General features: G+C 39.1%; 1 protein-coding gene and 1 pseudogene across 1 annotated transcript; both read left to right on the forward strand.

Annotated features, from left to right (window-relative positions):
• Window positions 1-2094: 2094 nt before the first annotated feature.
• Window positions 2095-3045, forward strand: LOC147576715 (olfactory receptor 52A1-like). Its single transcript, XM_086679428.1, has one exon. It carries the CDS (start codon window positions 2095-2097, stop codon window positions 3043-3045), a length of 951 nt encoding a protein of 316 aa, XP_086535554.1.
• Window positions 3046-10784: 7739 nt separating this feature from the next.
• On the forward strand, window positions 10785-11749 carry LOC147576716 (olfactory receptor 52Z1P-like; annotated as a pseudogene).
• The last annotated feature ends 8314 nt before the right edge of the window (window positions 11750-20063 follow it).

Here is a 20063-nt window from a genome sequence, read left to right on the forward strand (position 1 = left end):
GCATCAGCTGATACAGACTTGCTTCTAGAATGGACCTGTTGAGTGGGTTCCTTCACTTGAGGTTTAGCCACACAGACCACAGCTCTTCCTGCATTACTGGCATTTTTGGTGACAATAAGTATATGATTAAATGATCATGGGCTTGCATGGGCTTACAGAAAGCAACAGTGTTGGACCAACTAGGAAAGAGTGAAACAACTGAACCCTGTTTTCACCAAATAGAAACTTTCTAATGTAGCTTGAGGTTTTCTAATTTAAGATATGTGATTTTTAAAAAGCAATGATTTTTTCAGATACAAATGTATCTGAACTAGACTAAGAGCCCAGTTTTCAGAAAAGTCAGTCATCATGAATCGAGGTGATTAAATGTTCGTTAGTTGAGCGCTCTCCTCCATCATTTCTGGTATCCCAAGTCGGCTCCGTGTCTTCCATTCCTACTTCCATATTGGACTCCTGTTGGGAAACGTGTCCTTTCACCCCTTTATTTTCGCATCATTGCTTATGCCTGAGCTCATGAAAAATTCAAATGTTCAAGTGATATATATTTCATTAAGAATTAATGAGCTTACATTGGCCAAATCTCATGTTACTGGCAGCTGTGAGCAGTTTAAGCCCAAGAACCTAGCCTCTAGTCCAAGAATTACCCATTTACCCATTTTCCCACACTTTGTTATCAGCAAGATTGAGTCCTCTTGCCTCTATACATTGGCACCTCTGAGTTTCCATGTTTTCTAGAGATTCCTCCCATCTAGGTATTCAGAAATGGGTATTACAAAATGTCAGCGAATTTAAGCACACCACTAATTTTCAGGAATTCAATTGTTAGTATGTGGGAAAAATAAAATAGAGTTTTACTAGGCATGTAAAAATGGCATGAAATTCCACCCAGACTCACCAAAAGTGCATGGGGTTGGATGATCTTTGCAAAACACTTCATTTACTTTCTTTTGAAAGGACATTTGGGGAAGGGAAGGAAAAATACTATAAAAACAGAGGGGACAAACCATATGAGCCTCCTGGGTATAAAGAACACTCTGAGGTTACTGGAAGGGTGGTGTTGGGGGGGATGGGTTAAATGGGTGATGGGCATTAAGGAGGGTACTTTTTGGGATGAGTACTGGGTACTATATTTAAGCAAAGAATCACTAAATTCTACTCCTGAAACCCTTCTTACACTATATGTTAACTAACGTGGATTTAAATTTAAAAAGTGAAATTGTTATTGGAAAAGAAAAAAACAAAGAAAAGAGAGACATCCAGTCTTACGGAGATACAAATGATATAGATAGATGAATATATTATGCTCCTGGGTGTCACCAGTTTCTCTGTTCTCTTTCATAGGGAGTTTTTTCACTTAAAAAAATCAAGAAATAAGCAGAAAAAGAGGCTCCTGGGTGTCTCAGTTGAGCGTGACATTCTTGATTTCAGGTCAGATCAAGATCTTGGGGTTGGTGAGTTCAAACCTCATGTCAGGCTGTGTGCTGATGGTATGGAGTCTGTTTGGGATACTCTCTCTCTCCCTTCTCTTTGCCCCTCCTGTGATGTCTGTCTCTCTCTATTAAAAAAACACCTTTAAAATATAAAACTTATGGAGATTTGTCTACTAATATACTGGTCAGAGTCAGATTTGTTGATCCAAAGTGTCAGTTCCAGACCTAGACACAATGGCAATAACAGAATATTATCAGGTTGTTAGAATGTGGAATACGGACATTCATCAAACTCTGCTTGAAATGCCATTTCCAAGCAAGTTTAACAGGTATAATTATTGTAACCCCAGGTGCAGAGGGACATAACAGAGAGATCAGCAGATACTCTGTTACCCACGTGATCTGGCTGGTTGTAGTGCAATTAACTTGCCTTCTACATAACTTCTCATTGTGCTACACTACTCGTGGATGTCCGTTCTGAAAACACAATGTGTATCGGCGGATCATTTTCCTTCCATAATATAAATAAGAAGGATGATATGATCTTACAGTTCTGACAAAATCAGAGACCCACTATGATGACTTTATACAAACAAGAGTAGCGGAGAAGAGTGCCACTGACTGAGAAGCTTCTTTCATTTGCTTCTGGAAGCCCAAAGACATTATGTCCACTTCCAACATCACAGTCTTCATGCCTTCTGTGTTGACGCTGATAGGCATCCCAGGCCTAGAGACTGTGCAGTGCTGGATTGGGATTCCATTCTGTGTCATGTATCTCATTGCTATGATTGGAAATTCCTTGCTTCTTCTCATCATCAGGTCAGAGCGCAGCCTCCATGAGCCCATGTACATTTTCGTAGGCATGCTGGGAGTCACAGATATTGCGCTTGCTACCACCATTATGCCCAAGATGCTTGGAATTTTCTGGTTTCGTGTGCCAGACATTTATTTTGATTCCTGTTTGCTTCAAATGTGGCTCATCCACACATTTCAGGGCATAGAGTCAGGCATCCTCCTGGCCATGGCTCTGGACCGTTATGTGGCCATCTGTTATCCACTAAGACATGCTGCCATCGTCACGCACCGCCTAGTCACCCAGATAGGGGCAGTGGTAACACTCAGGGCCGCTTTCCTAGTAGCCCCATGCCTAATACTGATAAAGTTCCGGTTTCAGTTTTACCATACAACCATCATCTCCCACTGCTACTGTGAGCATATGGCCATTGTGAAACTGGCTGCATCAGATGTGCGGGTCAACAAAATCTATGGCTTGTTTGTGGCATTTACAGTTGCAGGGTTCGACCTCACATTCATCACTTTGTCTTATGCACAGATCTTTTCCACAGTTTTTCATTTACCCCAGAAGGAGGCTCGGTTGAAAGCATTCAATACGTGCATCGCTCACATGTGCGTCTTCCTCCCGTTCTACCTCCTTGCCTTCTTCTCCTTCTTCACACATAGGTTTGGTGCTCATGTTCCCCCTTATATCCACATCCTCTTTTCTAGCCTCTACTTGCTGGTCCCCCCATTTCTCAATCCACTTGTCTATGGTGCCAAGACCAAGCAGATCTGCATTCATGTGGTAAAGATGTTCTCTTCCTCAAATTCACTGTGATTAACTCCTTCAACCTTCCGCCTTAGTAGCAATCTCTCAAAATTAAATATAACATTTAAGAATCCACACTGTCTGCAATGTTTCAGTTTTGTATATTTGTTTTGTTTAATTTGTCTGCATTTTATGGTTTTCACATCATTATACTCCTTGACAACTAATATTCAGTCGGTTTTGGGATGATACCGCCTAATAAGAGGAATAAACATAAAGATCAAAATAGTGAAAATATATTGTTACTTTCCTCTTTTATTTTTTATTTCCTGGTTGAATTTCTTCTCTATGGATTCTTCTCCAGAAGGATTCATAAATATGCATCTATCACTGAAATCAAATGCCGCCAACTTCTTTGTTTTAGAATGTGTAGGTACTCAAAGAAAACAAGGTTTTCATGTGGCTTGAACTTTTCATTCACCTAAAAAGGTTTTTTTTTGAGAAGGTGTATTTTAAGCATATTGTGCTAAGAAACAAACAAAAAAACAAACATGTACATAGAAGCCAAATCTTTAAGGATGTAATGAGATAAAAATATCTAAGGGGCACCTAGGTGGCCCAGTCAGTTAAGCCTCCAACTAAGGCTCAGGTCATGATCTCTCAATTCATGAGTTTGAGCCACCAGTAGGGCTGTGTGTGATAGTTCAGAGCCTGGAGCCTGCTCAAATTCTGTGTCTCCCTCTCTGTGCTCCTTCCCTGCTTTGTTCTGTCTCACTCTGTCTCTCAAAAATAAATAAACCTCAATTTTTTTTTTTAAAAAAAGAACAGAACACTACTATAAGAAATAATTAGAGAACAAAAAGATAGTTTGTAAATTAAACAACAATATGAGAAATAAAAAAAAAAACAATGAAACTCTCAGAAGATAGATATAAGAAATCAGAACAAAAGGACAAGTGTTAACTATGGGGGCTGGGATGAAAATGTATATAGGGTCAATCCAAGAACACCATCATATCACTAAGTAGGAGTTCTAGAAAGTCAGGGAAGTTAAAACAATATATAGGTGGACCGCTGTAGACTAGGAACATATTAGAAATTATACAAGACTATTCCAAAAACCAAACACACAGATCCAAATTGGGAGTATCCACCATGAACCCATGGAAAAAAGAATACAATTTCACAGTAAGTTAAGAAAATGAAAGCCTGTGGCTACAGACTAGCAGAAAGTATGTGCAAAATACATGTTTAACAAAGGCCTTACATCCAAAATATACAAAGAACTTTTAAATCTCAACAATAAGGAAATAAACAAGTTGCTTAAAAAGTAGGCAAAAATCTGAAAACATATTTCACCCCAAAAAGACATAACAAAGAGCAATAAGCATGTTTTAAGATGCTCAATATCATTTGTCATTAAGGAATTGCAAAGTAAAACAATGGGATACCATACACACCTGTCAGAATGGGTAAAACCTGAAATACTGACAAAACCAAATGCTGGTGAGGATATAGAATAATAGGGACTCTCGTTCATTGCTGGTGAAAATACAAAATAGTACAGCCACTCTGGAAGAGAGTTTTGCATTTCTCACCGAACGAAACATAGTCTTACCATGTGGTCGGCCTTGCACTCCTAGATATGGTACCAAATGGGTTAAAAACTTATGTCCACACAAAGACATGCACATAAATGTTTAGAGCAGGTTTGTTTTTAATTGCCAAAAATTGGAGGCAACTAAGATGAAGGGAAAAACAGACCGTGTCACCCCTTTAAAATGTAATGTGAGTATTTGATTAAAAAAAAAAGAGAGAGTTAGGGGTGCCCGAGTGGCTCAGTGGGTTGAGCATCTGACTTCGGCCTAGGTCATGATCTTGCCATTTGTGGGTTCGAGCCTCACGCCGGGCTCAGCGCTACAGCTTGGAGCCAGGAGCCTGCTTCGGATTCCATGTCTCCCTCTCTCTCTCTGCCCCGCCCCTGCTAACATTGTCTCTCTCTGTCTCTAAAGCAAATAAACATTAAAAAAATTTAAAAAGAAGAGAGCTATCAAGCTATGAAAAGACATGGAAGAGCCTTTAATGCACAGTTTTGAGTGAAAGAAGCCATCCAGAGAAGGTTACATCTGTATATGATTCCAACTATATGACATTCTGGAAAAGGCAAAACTATAGAAATAGTATAAAGATGAGTGTAGCCAGGAGTGTAGGAAGAGAGAGGGAGGGTTGAAGGGGTGGAGCACAGGCAATTGTAGAGTAGTGAAAGTGATCTGTATGATACTGTGATGGAGGGTATATGACATTATGTACAGGTATCCCCCACTTTTTGAAAGTTCACGTTATGCCCTTTACTCTTCGGAAAGACCTACCTCAGTACCTGTTGTCACTACTTGAAAGAACTCTGAAGAGTATTTTCACTTTTACAAAAAAAGCAAAACAAGCGTTCAGTGTGTGTTTTGCATTGAGCCATTACAGAGGGAGCGAGAGGAGGCCAGCCTTCCTGGGGACCCACACTCAACATCACAGCATCAACCCCCCAGAGTTCTGAACCGTGTCTCTGAGCATCTGTGCTTTATCCAGATTAATTTTGTGCATCTGTTAGCAAGACATGTCTGAAGGTGCCAGAAAACCTTAACAGAGGTTATTTTGGGGGACTGGACATGCTAAAACAATTTTTCATATGAATTAATGGTAATTGCTTCTTTGTTTTATGCCATTTCAGCTGAGGAAAGGTTCCATAGGAAAGTTCTACTTTTGGATGGATCTGTGCTTATCAGAACCACAGAACTGTAACAGAGAAGGTGAATCTTGATGTAAACTGTGGGCTTTGGTTAATAGCAATGCATCAATATTGGCTCAATTGTTTACAAATCAGACACACAATCAATAAGTTTTTATATAAAATGGGAGTAGTAAAAAGGACACAATAGTAGCTTCAAAAGGGAAACGAGTAAGTTAGTAAACAAAGAGCTGATACCTATAGGATTGGACACCAGAATGGCCTTGCCAATTTCCACAGTAATACAGGATCTAGAAGATAGCATAAAATCCCTGCGAAATGTTGAAGAAAGCTACTGGGATCCTGACGATAACAGTAGACACTTGTATCTCAGTATGTTTACACATTCCTTACCCTCCCTCAATCGATAGAGGGCAGAAGAAGAACCAACCCATACTTTCACGTACAGGGAAAAAAACAATCTCCTACTTTCTGAGCCAGCCCCCAAGCCACACCACAAGACTGTCTAGGGATAGAGGGTGGGGGTCAGTAGCCTACTGTTAGTGAAAACATTGGAAATACCACAAACCCCGACACAAATGCCAAAAAAGAGAGTCCACCCTGTGATGGTAAGTAGGGACAATAGGTCTGAGGCCTTTTGAGTCAGACATTCCTCAAATAGGGAATTAATAGGAGTAGTTGAAAGTGCATGGACATAGGCTTGAAGATACTCTTGAACAAGTGTTGATTTTGTGGGAGGAAAAACCATGACAGAAATGGCTGTCAGTTAAAACTGACGAAAAACTAGTAACCACCTTACTCTGACAGAACCCCCTCACTCTCCTGTATACAACTGTTATCAATATTCCTGGAAAACAGGAAGCATTTCCAGTGAAGAGCTTCTGTCGAAAATAGAAAATAAAAATAAAAATGTTTCTGGTGATAAATGCTCTGTCTCCCCTGCATGAACACCCACACAACACACACAGACACACTCACACACCGGTGTGTCCTAGAGAAACTACAATGACTTCGATCTGAAGTCATTCTCTCTATGAATAATTGGTAGATATGGGAATAAAATAAGAAAATAAAGACAGTAGAGAAATAGACAAGAAATAGATCATATGATATAGAATCGTTTAAAGTTGGGGTGCCTGGGTGGCTCAGTTGGTTAAGCTGCCGACTCTTGATTTCATCTCAGGTCATGATCTTGTGGTTAGTGGGTTCAAACCCCACAATAGGCTCTGTGCTGATAGCACAGAGTCTGCTTGGGATTCTCTCCCTCTCTCCCTCTTTCTCTGGCCCTCCCCCATTCATGCTTGCTCTCTCTCAAAAATAAATAAACTTAAAAACAAGTTAAATTTAACAAATTGTTTGAAGACAGGACCCAATGAAAATTATGAAATCATTTCAAAATGTTTGCTATGTTATAATTGTTATCTCATGTGTAACAAACCATCCCCAAACTTAGTGTCTCCAAATAACAATCACTTGTTGTTTCTCACAATTCTGTGGGTCAACAATCCAAGTAAGGCTGACCATATGGTTGTGTTTCCATAAGGAGTGGGCTGTCGTACCTCAATAGGCAGCATTCAACTAAGAATTCAGCTTCAGCTGAGTTGAAAAGTCCACAGACTTCATTCCCATGCCTGGTGCCTTTGGGCTCATCTCCATAGTCACCCTCTCTCCATGGGGATAGCTTCTTCATATAATTGGTATGATTTCAGTGGAGTTCTATTCCTAATATGGGTGCCTGGCTTTGAATAAAAAACAAGGTAGAAGTTGCCAGACTTCGTATTAAATTGGGTCAGTCACCCAAGAACATCACCATCATTCCTGCTACATTATGTGGTCACAAGAACTGTCATCCCTGTTCAAGGGGAGGAGAAATGGGCTCCACCACAGATGACAGCAGCAGCACACACAGAGAGATAGAGAAGGGCATGATTGCAGTCAGCTTCTCAGATTACCTTCCACAGTGTGCAGAAGGGAACAGCAAACATATTGTAATAGGAATTGAGAAAGAATAATAACCAAGGGAGACAAAACTCGTGTGAGGGTCCGTGATAGATACAGAAAAGACAAAAAAGGGTTACTACATATATGAAAGGATTCTCCAAATTTTATTATAAATGTAAAATCAAACAATAAAAAATGTGAAATTAAGATTATGATTATTATAGAACCTTAGCCCAACCCCCCAGACAATCCCAATGCATTTAGAGAAAAGTTGCCAGGACAGAGAAAGTTTAAAAAGAAAAAGGAAAAGGAAAAGAGAGGCACCTGGGTGGTTCAGTCAGTTAAGCCTTCGACTCCTGATCAGGTCATGATCCCAGGTTGTAAGATCAAGACTCATGTCAGGCTCCACGCTGAGCACTGAGCACTGAATCGAGATTCTTTCTCTCCCTCTTCCTATGTCCCTCGTTCACTCTGTCTCTGAAAGAAGAAGGAGGAAGAGGAGGAACAGGAGGAGGAGGAAAGGGAGAAAGAAGAGAAGAAGAGCAGCTCAGGCTGAGAAAATAAAAATCCACATCAAAATCCAAATAAAACTCTCTATGGTAGCTAATGGCATTTCTGGACCCTTCTGATGCGAATTCTACCATGTGACCAATGGAAGAGAGAGAAAGCCAAGGAGCCTTAAAATTTCAAGGTAAGTAAGGTGACAGAATCTAGTCTTAGGTGCCCTCTAAAAAGCATACAATCCTTCCACATGTGGCATTCACAGTCTACATTTGCAGATGCCTCCATGGGAACAAGACAGTATTGCACTAGCAAGCATCTCTGCCACACAAAGGAGATCTGGGTACTCAATGCAAGTGTGTGCTAACTTGGATGTCCCAGAGTGCTGGACCAAGGAAACCCTGCACATGCTGTAGAGGGAGAGACAGTGGGCGTGTTTCTCCCAGGAGCCGACTCTGGGCCATCTCCTTCCACCAGTGTGTAAAGTTCAGTCCTCTGGGGACTGAAGGTCTAGGGCCTGAGAGATGCCTAGAGGAGGTATAAATAGCTCCACATTTGCTATTTGTCTTCTGAACATCATCTTGCTTTTATTTTTCTCTCTCAACCAGTTAAATACCTTCAGGATCCAAGAAAGTATAGGTAAGTAAGCTGAGTTTTGCTCAGCAAAGACATGTAGAAAAAGACACCTGGAAACACAGGGGAAAAAAAAAAAAAAGAAAGAAAATCTTAGGGAACTCCAGAGGCTGCTCCGTCTTCCTAGCACCTGATCATCTTGTATTTCTCTCAGCCTTGCCCTATGAGGCATTGGATGTGGCTGTAATAGGACTCATGGGCAATTGTAGTATATCTTTGTGCACTTTTCCTAAATGGGCCATCTGCAAAGGGCACAAATGGGCATTTTTCCTTTTAGAATATGTTATGCAATAGTTCTTTTTCTTTGAAATGTGGGCCTGAATGCTGTGCATGGATGCAATGAATTTGGATGCAAGTTCCAGTACTAAAAGCAAGGCTTCGTAACTAAACAAATCTAGTAGTTAAAGACAATGCATATATATGTATGTATGTAAATACATGCACGCATTTCCCCCTAAAATTTGCTGACTATTCATTATACATCAGGTGCTGGGCTAAACACAGATTAAAAAACTGAACCTCAGAGATTTCAGCTCCCTTCCCTATATAACAAAGATGTTACACTGAACATGAGGCTAGAATAGAACCCCATTTCTTTTTGTTAATGTTTGTTTATATTTGAGAGACAGACAGAGTGAAAGCAGGGGAGGGGCAGAGAGAGAGGGAGATATAGAATCCAAAGTAGGCTCCAGGCTCTGAGCCTGAGCTGTCAGCACAGAGTCTGACCCAGGGCTCCAAGGGCTCCAAATTACAGACCATGAGATCATGACTTGAGCTGAAGTCGGACGCTTAACCAACTGAGCCACCCAAGTGCTCCTAAAACTCCATTTCTAAGCCAAGTTCACCATGCTGAACCGTCTGTACCTTATAAGACAGAAATGACAGATTGGGGGTGAAAATTACCAATTCACATTTGTGTCTAGCATACGAAAGTAAGTCTTGGCCTTTATGGATAGTCTAAATTAGCTCAATCTCTGTCTAGAGGATCTGAAGCTTGAAGTACAAAAATTTGAACTTGTTCAATGTAATAATTATTTTAATGTTAATGATGGTAATTTTGTAAATTCCCTCATCTCATCTGTTGCTGAGCTAAAAATGTATCTGACTTATGTGGCAACCACCCTAACATACTGACCCACATTTGTAATTGATGTTTACTTTTAGGTGTTTCACAACTGGAAACCAAGCTTCCCATTAATTAGTTTTTAGTGGTAATACAGTCAGAATAGGATGTTGCCATCACTTAAATATAATTCTATGGGCCCCAGATGTACACAATCCCTATTAACCACACTGCCTCTATGCATATATTCATGATTCGGTCAGAATCTGCCATAAGTAATATTATAAAAAATGCTTCCCAGAGGTCCAGAGTTATAAGTTGGGGAGCTGCGGTGATAATGCCATATCACAACAAAAAGGAATACAATAAAAAAGATCACTCACTGGTGTCCCAAAAGATCACTAGGAAAGTTAGAAGAAAAGCTGTAAAATTTGTCTTATGTCACTTCTACCTCTGTTTCTGTTTCCTCCATCATTTAGACTCTCTACTCCCCCATCTCGGATATCCTGATGAAGCCCTGCTCACTAAACATCCCCTCCCCATAACTGCACTTCACTCACAGAAGCTGAAAGTCTGTGGAATATTTTTGCATCTGTTGGAATAACAACAGTATCCATGTTGAGGATCATTGTAAAGGTCTTTTCCACAGGCTATTGTGAAGATTTAATAAGGTGATATTTATAAAGTGCTGTGGCACATATTAAGCACTTATTAATATGAAGCATTTTTTCCCCAAGATATGACTTAATTCTTCCATGGAAGGAGTCAGAGTGCAGTTTTAGGCTCATTAATACATCTCATTATCTTTTCACAGAAGAAAATATTGCAAAACAATCTAATCAGACGTCATTCAACCGAAAGTGGTGCTGCTCCTCAATCCTCAGTCAGCCTTGTGGTCTTTAATCCAGATACTAGGTCTGGAATATACTGCCACAGATGGCCCCTTTCTCTTACAATCACACCCATCCCCAGGATATGTGGTATGTCCTGACTGGAATCCCAGGACTGGAAGATTCTCATACCTGGATCTCCATCCCTATCTGTTCTATGTACATTTTGGCTGTCACGGGCAACATCTTCTTGATCTTCCTGATTGTAACTGAGCGCCGTCTCCATGAGCCTATGTATGTCTTCCTTTCCACGCTGGCCTTATCAGATGTCCTGCTCTCCACAGCCACAGCCCCCAAGATGCTGGCCATCTTCTGGTTCCATTCCATGGATATATCCTTTGGTAGTTGTGTATCTCAGATGTTCTTCATCCATTTCCTCTTTGTGGCAGAATCTGCTATTCTCCTGGCCATGGCATTTGACCGCTATGTGGCCGTCTGTCACCCACTGAGATATACCACAATCTTAACCTCCTCAGCCACTGGGAAAATTGGCATTGCAGCTGTGGTCAGGAGCTTTATCATCTGCTTTCCGTTCATCTTCCTGGTACACCGACTTAAGTATTGTGGGAGAAACATTATTCCCCATTCCTATTGTGAGCACATGGGCATTGCCAGATTGGCATGTGACAATATCAGTGTCAACATCATTTATGGCCTGACTGTGGCCCTACTGTCTACAGGACTAGACATTGTGTTCATCATTATGTCCTATGCGATGATCCTTTGTACAGTGTTTCAGTTACCTTCCCGGTCTGCCCGATTCAAGGCCCTCAACACTTGTGGTTCCCACATCTGTGTCATACTTATGTTCTATGCCCCAGTATTCTTTTCCTTTTTGCCCATCGATTTGGGGGTAAAACCGTCCCTCACCACATCCACATCCTGGTAGCCAACCTCTATGTGGTAGTGCCCCCTATGGTAAACCCCATCATTTATGGGGTGAAGACCAAACAGATTCAAGATTGAGTAATTTTGCTTTGCTCCCCCATCAGCACACGTTGTTAAAATGAAGAATAATGCTAAATGCTGGCTATTTCTGAATAGCCACCCCCCCACACTTTTCTCTCTCTCTCACTCTCTCTCTCTCTGTCACACACACACACACACACACACACACGCACACACTGAATGAGCAATGGGAATAAAGAGAATCCATAAGTAACTCTCAATAAACCTAGAAGGATAATAAATGCCAAAGTTTCCAATATATTTTCCTAAAGTACTTAAAATTTTTGAGAAAAATAAGTGAATGATATTCTCAATTCTCCTAGGTATCCTATTATCTTGCATTTTAACTTATTCTTAAGCATACATAAGCTAACACTAAGAAAAACATATTTTAGAGTTAAACCCAGATGGAATCGTCTTGGGCAGATCTGGGAAGCGAAAATAGTGAGTCATTGAGTGTTTGTAGAGACAGTTGAAGTTCTGCTGAAATATAAAACACTCCCACCACAGTCAGTAAATACTTGGGCCAGGAGCATGAAGCCACAATAAACAATAAACAATAATTATTTCTATTGCACCTTTTACGGCAATTAAAATGTGAGTTCTAAAATGAGATATTTTCTGAATCACTGATAGAAAGCCTATGTATAGAAAAGGCACATCGTATAGGTTTATTGAATGTACAGATAATACTGAATTAAACAAATAATAAGTGAAATCAACCCACCTGAGACCACATAGACTACTTAAAAGTTAATGCTCTGTTCCCTACATAGTGAAGACCTTTGACGCAATCATTAATGAAGCATCCTGGTGTCAACAGAGTCTTCACCAAGGGAGGGACTAACAGATGAAAAATACCATACCCAGGTCAAAAATTAAAAGACAGTGAAAGACTAAATAGGATGTTTGCACATATTTGTATTTAAAAAGGTTCTATTCCCACCAAATATTATTTTATAGAAGCTTGTCTCCTGATTGTACCTTAATTTCTTCATTCAAGATAGTATTTTTACAATCTCTCCTTCAGCAGGCCTTAGCACATGCTCTGAGAATGTGCAATCTGATCTTATATGCCCTTGAAGATAGACAAACAATGAACTTTCAAGCATTACCTTGAACACTTGCAACCTTTACAGGGTTAGCCTTTTTTCTTTGTTTTTCTATTATGTATATGTGATGTGTGTTTGTATACACTAGACACATTAATATATGTAGAATGTTATATACACATTATAAAAACACACATATATACACATGCATGTTCATGATATATATATTGATGTATATGTATATATACATCAATTATATATATAATATCAGATATATATATATATTGATTGTATATATATATATATTATATATATACATATATATGTATATATATACATTATATATATATTATATATATATATTGATATATACATTGATATATATATATATATACATTGATATATATATATATATATACATTGATATATATATATATATATATATACATTGATATATATATATATAATATATATATATATATAAAACAATCAATGTGGGAAATGAACGTGTGTTGCCTTGACCTTTGGAATCCTGGACAACTACTTTGGTTTGAAATATATGTTATATTCACTTGAATTTGAGCAAGGAAATCTATTTTAAGAGTTAAAAAAAAACCCTTTGATATGAGAAATCCTGGTTTGCCAGTCCCACACTCACTGTATAAAATTGTCCTGTTATGCAACTATTGGTTCTTGACCAATAAAATGGAATTATTTTAGTACCTTCCTTATTGGCTTGACAATTAAATGAAATATGTCATATGATGTATTTGTAATTTAATAAAAGCAAATTTTATTTTGATGGTGTTGGTAACTTTTATGAACAGAAACATCAAAGAACTGATCTCACCAAACTCAACATAGCCCTGATAACAATAATTCATAGAAAAATGGTTGGAATGGGTCATCATCATAGATACGGAAGTCACATAAAATGTTGCTAAAAGTTGTAGCAAAGAGGATTCTGGATCAGAAGTAAATTCTCCCAGGATTGAAAGGGAGTCAGAGAGGAAATAGAGTACAGAATGATAACAAAATATTTGATTAAATGAGTGGTGTAAATGAGCCTTCAAGGAGAAAACTTTTTAAGTGGGTGCCTGGGTGGCTCAGGTGGTGAAGCATCTGACTTCGGCTCAGGTCATGATCTCATGGTTTGAGGTTTGAGCCCTGTGTCGGGCTCTGTGCTGACAGCTAGGAGGCTGGAGCCTGCTTCAGATTGTGTCTCCCTCTCTCACTGCTCCTCCCCACGCAGGCGCTCGAACTCTCTCTCTCTCTCTCTCTCTCTCTCTCTCTCTCTCTCAAAAATAGATAAACATTAAAAAATAATAAAAAAAGAAGAGTTTTCAAGGCTTGAGTTTTGGCAGTGAGGAACTAAGAAGATACCAATTTCCCACCCAGAATGTATGAAATATGACAGGAATAAACAATGACTGAGTCGTCAGCCTTAATTGTAGAGAAGCTTTCAGGTTGAGGGCTCAGGGATTGGTAGATGCTGAAGGAGTCAGGAGTACACTGTGTGCTGAGCTGCTAGAAGCACAATCACTGAGTCGTTGCCCTGGAAATTTTGAAGGGGATGCTCCATATCCTACCATCCTACCATCTTCTTGACCACAAAGTCCCCCACTGGGTAACAGTGAGTAAGAAAAAACGGTTTACCATGCACGATAGAAACGGAGAGCCCTGGAGGGGCTTAGAGAAAACTGACCTACTCTTCCAGGTACAATTAAAAAAGAAGGAGAAGAGAAGAAATAAAAGAACTAAGAGATTGTTAAAGTGAGAACCGTGTTTCATGAGAGGAAGACGCTGGATCATTTACTATCAGACTCTGAGACCCAGCGAGTTAAAGAATACATTATCTGGGTAGCTGAGCAGTAGCAGATATAGAGATACTATGGAGTCAGAACAAATCTTCCTCCTGATGGTTTCTGCTCTGCCCTAAGTGGTCTCAGACATGGTGAAACGCTGTGACATGAAGCATAGGGTATTAGGAAAATGTATCCAAAAGTGGGAAGAGGCTAAAGATACTAGTTTGCCATGTCAAAACTGTTGCAGAATATCGTGTTATATTAGGGGTTTTAGCTAATATAATTAAAGAAGTATAAGAAGTGGAGAAAGAAGAAGACAAATCCTAGGTTTTGTGTCTTAATTTATTTTTCCTTATTTCTGTATTTAATTATTTTCCTAGTCTTTGTAAAGCCAACAGAGTTCCACAAGAATGGCATACTAATCCATATTTACTTATCCTGGATTGTGTGCTTGAAATTTGTTGAGGGGTGGACCTTGGGTAGTCTCATCACAAAAGAGAAAAAACATAGGAAAATGGTGCAGGTGTGAAGTGATGGATATGTTGATTGGCTTCGTTTTAGTGAGTATTTCATAATGTATACATATATTGGGTCATCAGTCACACATCCGTTATAAGCAATATCTGATTGTCAATTATACTTCAGTAAACCTGGGGCAGGGGTCAAGGAGAAGACATTAGTGTTTTATTGTAGCTAGAATGATTAGAAAAATGAAGTGGAAAATGACATCATTTAAAATGGTAAACAAAACTGTACATGTGTCTGAAATACATGTAGGAAATATTTATTGCATATTATTCATTGTTGATAATATGGCATCCACAATGATCTATAAATTCCCCATAATCCCAATAAATGCTAATATATTTTATCATTTCCATGCTGATATTTTTTTCAAATTTTTTTGTGGCAAAATATCTGTTCCATAAAGTTTGTGATAATAATGATTTTTAAGTGTACGATTCAGAGCAATTAATCATATTTGCAATGTGGTGTTCCTATTGCCACCAGTTGCAAAAGCTTTCATCACCCAAAACAGAAACCCTATGTCTCTGAGCAATAATTCCCCACTCCCTTGCTAACCTCTAACCTACTTTATATTTCTAGGAATTTGTTTACTTGTAGAGGTGGAATCATATAATATTTATGTTTTGTGTCTGGCTTATCTTGCTGAATATAAGTTTTTCAAAGGTCATGCATGCTGTAGCATGTTTTTATCCTTCATTCCTTTATACTGATGCATAATGTTCCATATATATATATATATATATATATATATATATACACACACACACACAAACACACACACATCTGTGTGTGTGTGTGTGTGTGTGTTTGTGTGTATACATCGTTTTTTACATTCATCTATGGATGTGCAGTTTGGTTGCTTCCACCATTTGCCTACTGTAAATAATGCTGCAATGAACATCCATGTACCGGTATGTCTTTGAATACCTGTTTTTAATTTGGGCGGTACATACTCAGGAGTGGAATTACTGCATTGCATGTAATTCTGTGCCTGAGTTTTTAAGAAACTGCCAAACTGTTTTCCACAGAATGTGCACCATTTTTCATTTCCTCTAGCAATGTATGATGGTTCCAATGTTCCCTATTTTGTGAAACCTTGTCAGTGTTTTAATTTTTTAACAGTGTTTTACATTTACTTATTTATTTTTGAGAGACAGAGAGAGACAGAGCACAAGCGGGGGATGGGCAGAGAGAGAAGGAGACACAGAATCCAAAGCAGGCTCCAGGCTCCAAGCCAACAGCACAGAGCCTGACCTGGGGCTGGAACTCACAAACCGCGAGATCATAATCTGAGCCGAACTCAGACGCTCAACCGACCGAGCCACCCAGGCACCCCTAGTTTTTAAATTTTTAAAAAAATTATACACATTTTAGTAGATGTGAAGTGGTGTCGTATTGTGGTTTTGATTTTTATTTCATGTGCTATTGGCATTTGCATATTTTCTTTAGAGGATTAATTATTTAATTCCTTTGCCTATTTTTAAATTCGGTTGTTTATCTTTTTGGTTTTGAGTTGTTTGAGTTCTCTGTATATTCTGGGAATTAATCCCTTATTAGATAAATAATTTGCAAATTTCGTTTTGTAGGTTATCATTTCACTTTTTGTTAATGTCATTTGATAATGTTGAAATTTTAATTTTGATGAAGTCCATTTAGCTATGTTGTTTATTTTTATCCTCAGGCTTTGGTGTGGCTTATGAGAATCTATTGTTCAATCCAAGGTTATGAAAATGTACCTCCATGTTTTTTCCCAAGAGTTTTATGATTTTAACTTTTATATTTGTGCCATTGCTCTATTTTTATGCATTCTGAGTTGTAGTGTTCATGTAAAAGAAAAACATAGAAAGTAGTCAGAAAAATTAAAAAAATTGCTTGACCACTTAGATATGAACTTATGTATTATAAAATCAGATACTTGCAGCACTGTGACTCTGACAAAATAGGCATTGGGTCCAAAAGCAGGATACAGAATCAAGATATAGATGTACATTTACATAAAGATTTAAAATGAGACCTGTAGTTGCTCAAAATAGTTGAGGAAACACCAGGCTATCCATTAACACATGTGTTAAAAGTGGTTTCTACATTTGTGAATAACTAAACGAAATCCTTAGTCACCTAAGTCCCCAAAACAAATTCCAGATGGAGTTAAATTTCTCTCCTTTCTCCTTGTTCTTTCTGTCAACTCTAGTAAAATCTCTGTCCCATTTTCACTCACCAACTCTATCTCAAGCCTGATCTTGAATTCCACCTCTGGCTCCTAACCTTAACACCCAAGGTTCTGCTACTGATGAGTAGAATTTTAGTGTTCATGAACCTGTTCCCAGATAAAGAACCCTCGTCTTAAACTCCATCCTCGCCATCATATTCAGCCTGTGAGACCCTAATGGCTTTGGTGTTGCTCTCAGCTTTGGTGCCGGGTTCCAGCAGGAGACACTTACCCTCCTACAAAATATAGAGAAGGTTTCACCATCATCCATGGAGAGTAGGGGGAGAAAGAGTGAACTGGTAAGTTAAATAAGGGCATTGGAAAATTCTAAAAACTGGGAGAAACTACTCTCCTTTTCTAAGAGACTTAATTGTTTCTTTTATTTCCTGTGTTGAGTATTTACTGTTCCAAATATAATGGTAAACAATTTACATACATTATCTTATATAAGTATTATTTGTTTATGTCAAATACTTGGATCTCAGATAACTTAAGTGGTTCTCCAAGATCACAAGTCATTAAGTGTTAGAACCATGAACTATCTTTATCACTGTGCTAAATTACTTTTGCTACTTCCATCACTCTTGTACAAACTGCAGAAAGTTACCAGATCCTTCAGTCTTCCATTTCCACAGGAAACTGTCATTTCTATGCTTATTATCACCACCTTCACTGCCACAAATGACCCTGTGGAGATTTCTGTCAATGCCTTTTTTGTTTGGCATGTGGCCCATGTAGAAACACTCTGTCCTACATCTAAACACATTTCTCTCCCACACAGTGTGCTTTACATGTGTCCTTGTTTCAGAAATACATTTTCCATCTCTTTTGTGAGGAAATATCTTAAATATGATATCAAGAGCTTGAAATTTGACATACAGTAACTGACCAGAGACTGATATTCGCCAGTCCCCACGTGTTTCCCTGTATCTTCAAATGAAGTCTCGCCATGACATTTTCGACAGTTCCACTGAGTGCACACCTGCAACCTTCAGTCTTGTTGGCACTCCAGAGAAGAGGCAGAGCACATCTGGATATCTATCCCTTTCTGCCTGGTGTACATCATTGTTTTCCTAGGAAATGGCACCATTCTTTCCATCATCCGGATTGACCCTGCTTTGCACCAACCCATGTACCTCTTTCTGGCCATGCTGGCCGTTGTTGAACTTGGTGTCTCTACGAAGTGTAGTACTCATGTCCCCACTGCTCTTCCCCATGAAAGGTCTGCTTTTCTGGGTCTACAACACCCTCACACACTCTTACTGTCTGCATTCAGATCTAATCAAATTGCCCTGTGGAGACATCCGCCCAATAGCATCCTGGGTCTGTTTGTCATTACCTCCACATTTGGGCTGGACTCCTTGTTCATTGTTCCTTAGGTGTTGATTCTTCATAGGGTACTGGGAATAGCTTCTGGGGCTGGGAAGTGGAGGGCACTCAACACGTGTGTCACACATCTGTGCTGTTCTTGTGTACTATGTGCCCATGATCAGCTTCTCCTTGCTGCATCCTTTGGGTGGCAATTACCTCCACTCCTCCAATCTTTCATGGCCAATACCTGCATGTCCTTGCCACCTATGGTCAATCGGATTGTCCATAGTATGATACTCAGGAAATTTGCAATAGCATTGTCCGTACACTGACTAGAAACTGGGATGAGGTCTAATCAAGACAGATAATACGCTAAGAACATAGGAACTTACATCAGGTCTTATTGGGTGGATATGAGCCCTGCAATTGGAAAAATTCCATAGTTTATTATTGCTTATGAATAAGCTACAAGGTTTAGTAGATGGAGAAAGTAAAGTAGCCTCAACTTTCTCCCTGAAAATAGAGAATGTCATTACTTTGATGTAAGCTTTTAGAAGGAGGCATGGGCCATGAGATTTTTCCTGGTGAGGACATCATTTGACCATTCAATACTTAAATACTTGATTCCTTTCTTTTTATTCCCCGAGGGATGGGCAGAATGGGTCCTGGGGATGTTTTTGTTTCCAAGTACATGCAACTCAGGGATACATATTTGTGAGTGGAAAAGAATCAGGACACTAAAGAGTGTGTGTTATTATTATAATGGGTGTATTGCGACAGTGGTTACTTCTGATGGATTTGGAGGTGACCGAATGACTGGGGAACCACATGAGAACATTTGCCAGAAGATGGAAATGCCATACGAATGTTAAGATTGTAAGCTACATGGTTGTATTCATTTGTCAAAATGGTACAGCTAAGATTTGCACACTTCCATGAATGTCAATTTTACTTCTAACCCTCTAAATAATAATAATAATAATGACGATAATATTATTAACAATAATTATTGGGGTAGATACTGGTGCGAGTAGGGAAGATAAAAGAATGGTATAATGTTGATAATTATTGAACCCAGTGACGGGTAGATGGAATCTCATTATAATGCTTGTTTTGTGCCTGTTTAAAGTTTTTGTAATTAAACAATTTGGAAACATACTAATTGTGCTGATACTAAATATTCATTGAGTGTGTGCCCTGAAGAAGAGATACCTTTCAACTGGTACCTTACGAAGTGATTTACACAGGTGAAAATAATTTAGTACACAGAACAAATACTATTTGCAGTCAAAACTGTTTGACTTTAAGAAACCATTTTGGGGGCGCCTGGGTGGCGCAGTCGGTTAAGCGTCCGACTTCAGCCAGGTCACGATCTCGTGGTCCGTGAGTTCGAGCCCCGCGTCGGGCTCTGGGCTGATGGCTCACGCCTGGACCCTGTTTCCGATTCTGTGTCTCCCTCTCTCTCT

Source organism: Puma concolor, chromosome D1, assembly GCF_028749965.1.
Source record: "Puma concolor isolate L17-30 chromosome D1, mPumCon1.1.hap2, whole genome shotgun sequence".
Taxonomy (NCBI): domain Eukaryota; kingdom Metazoa; phylum Chordata; class Mammalia; order Carnivora; family Felidae; genus Puma; species Puma concolor.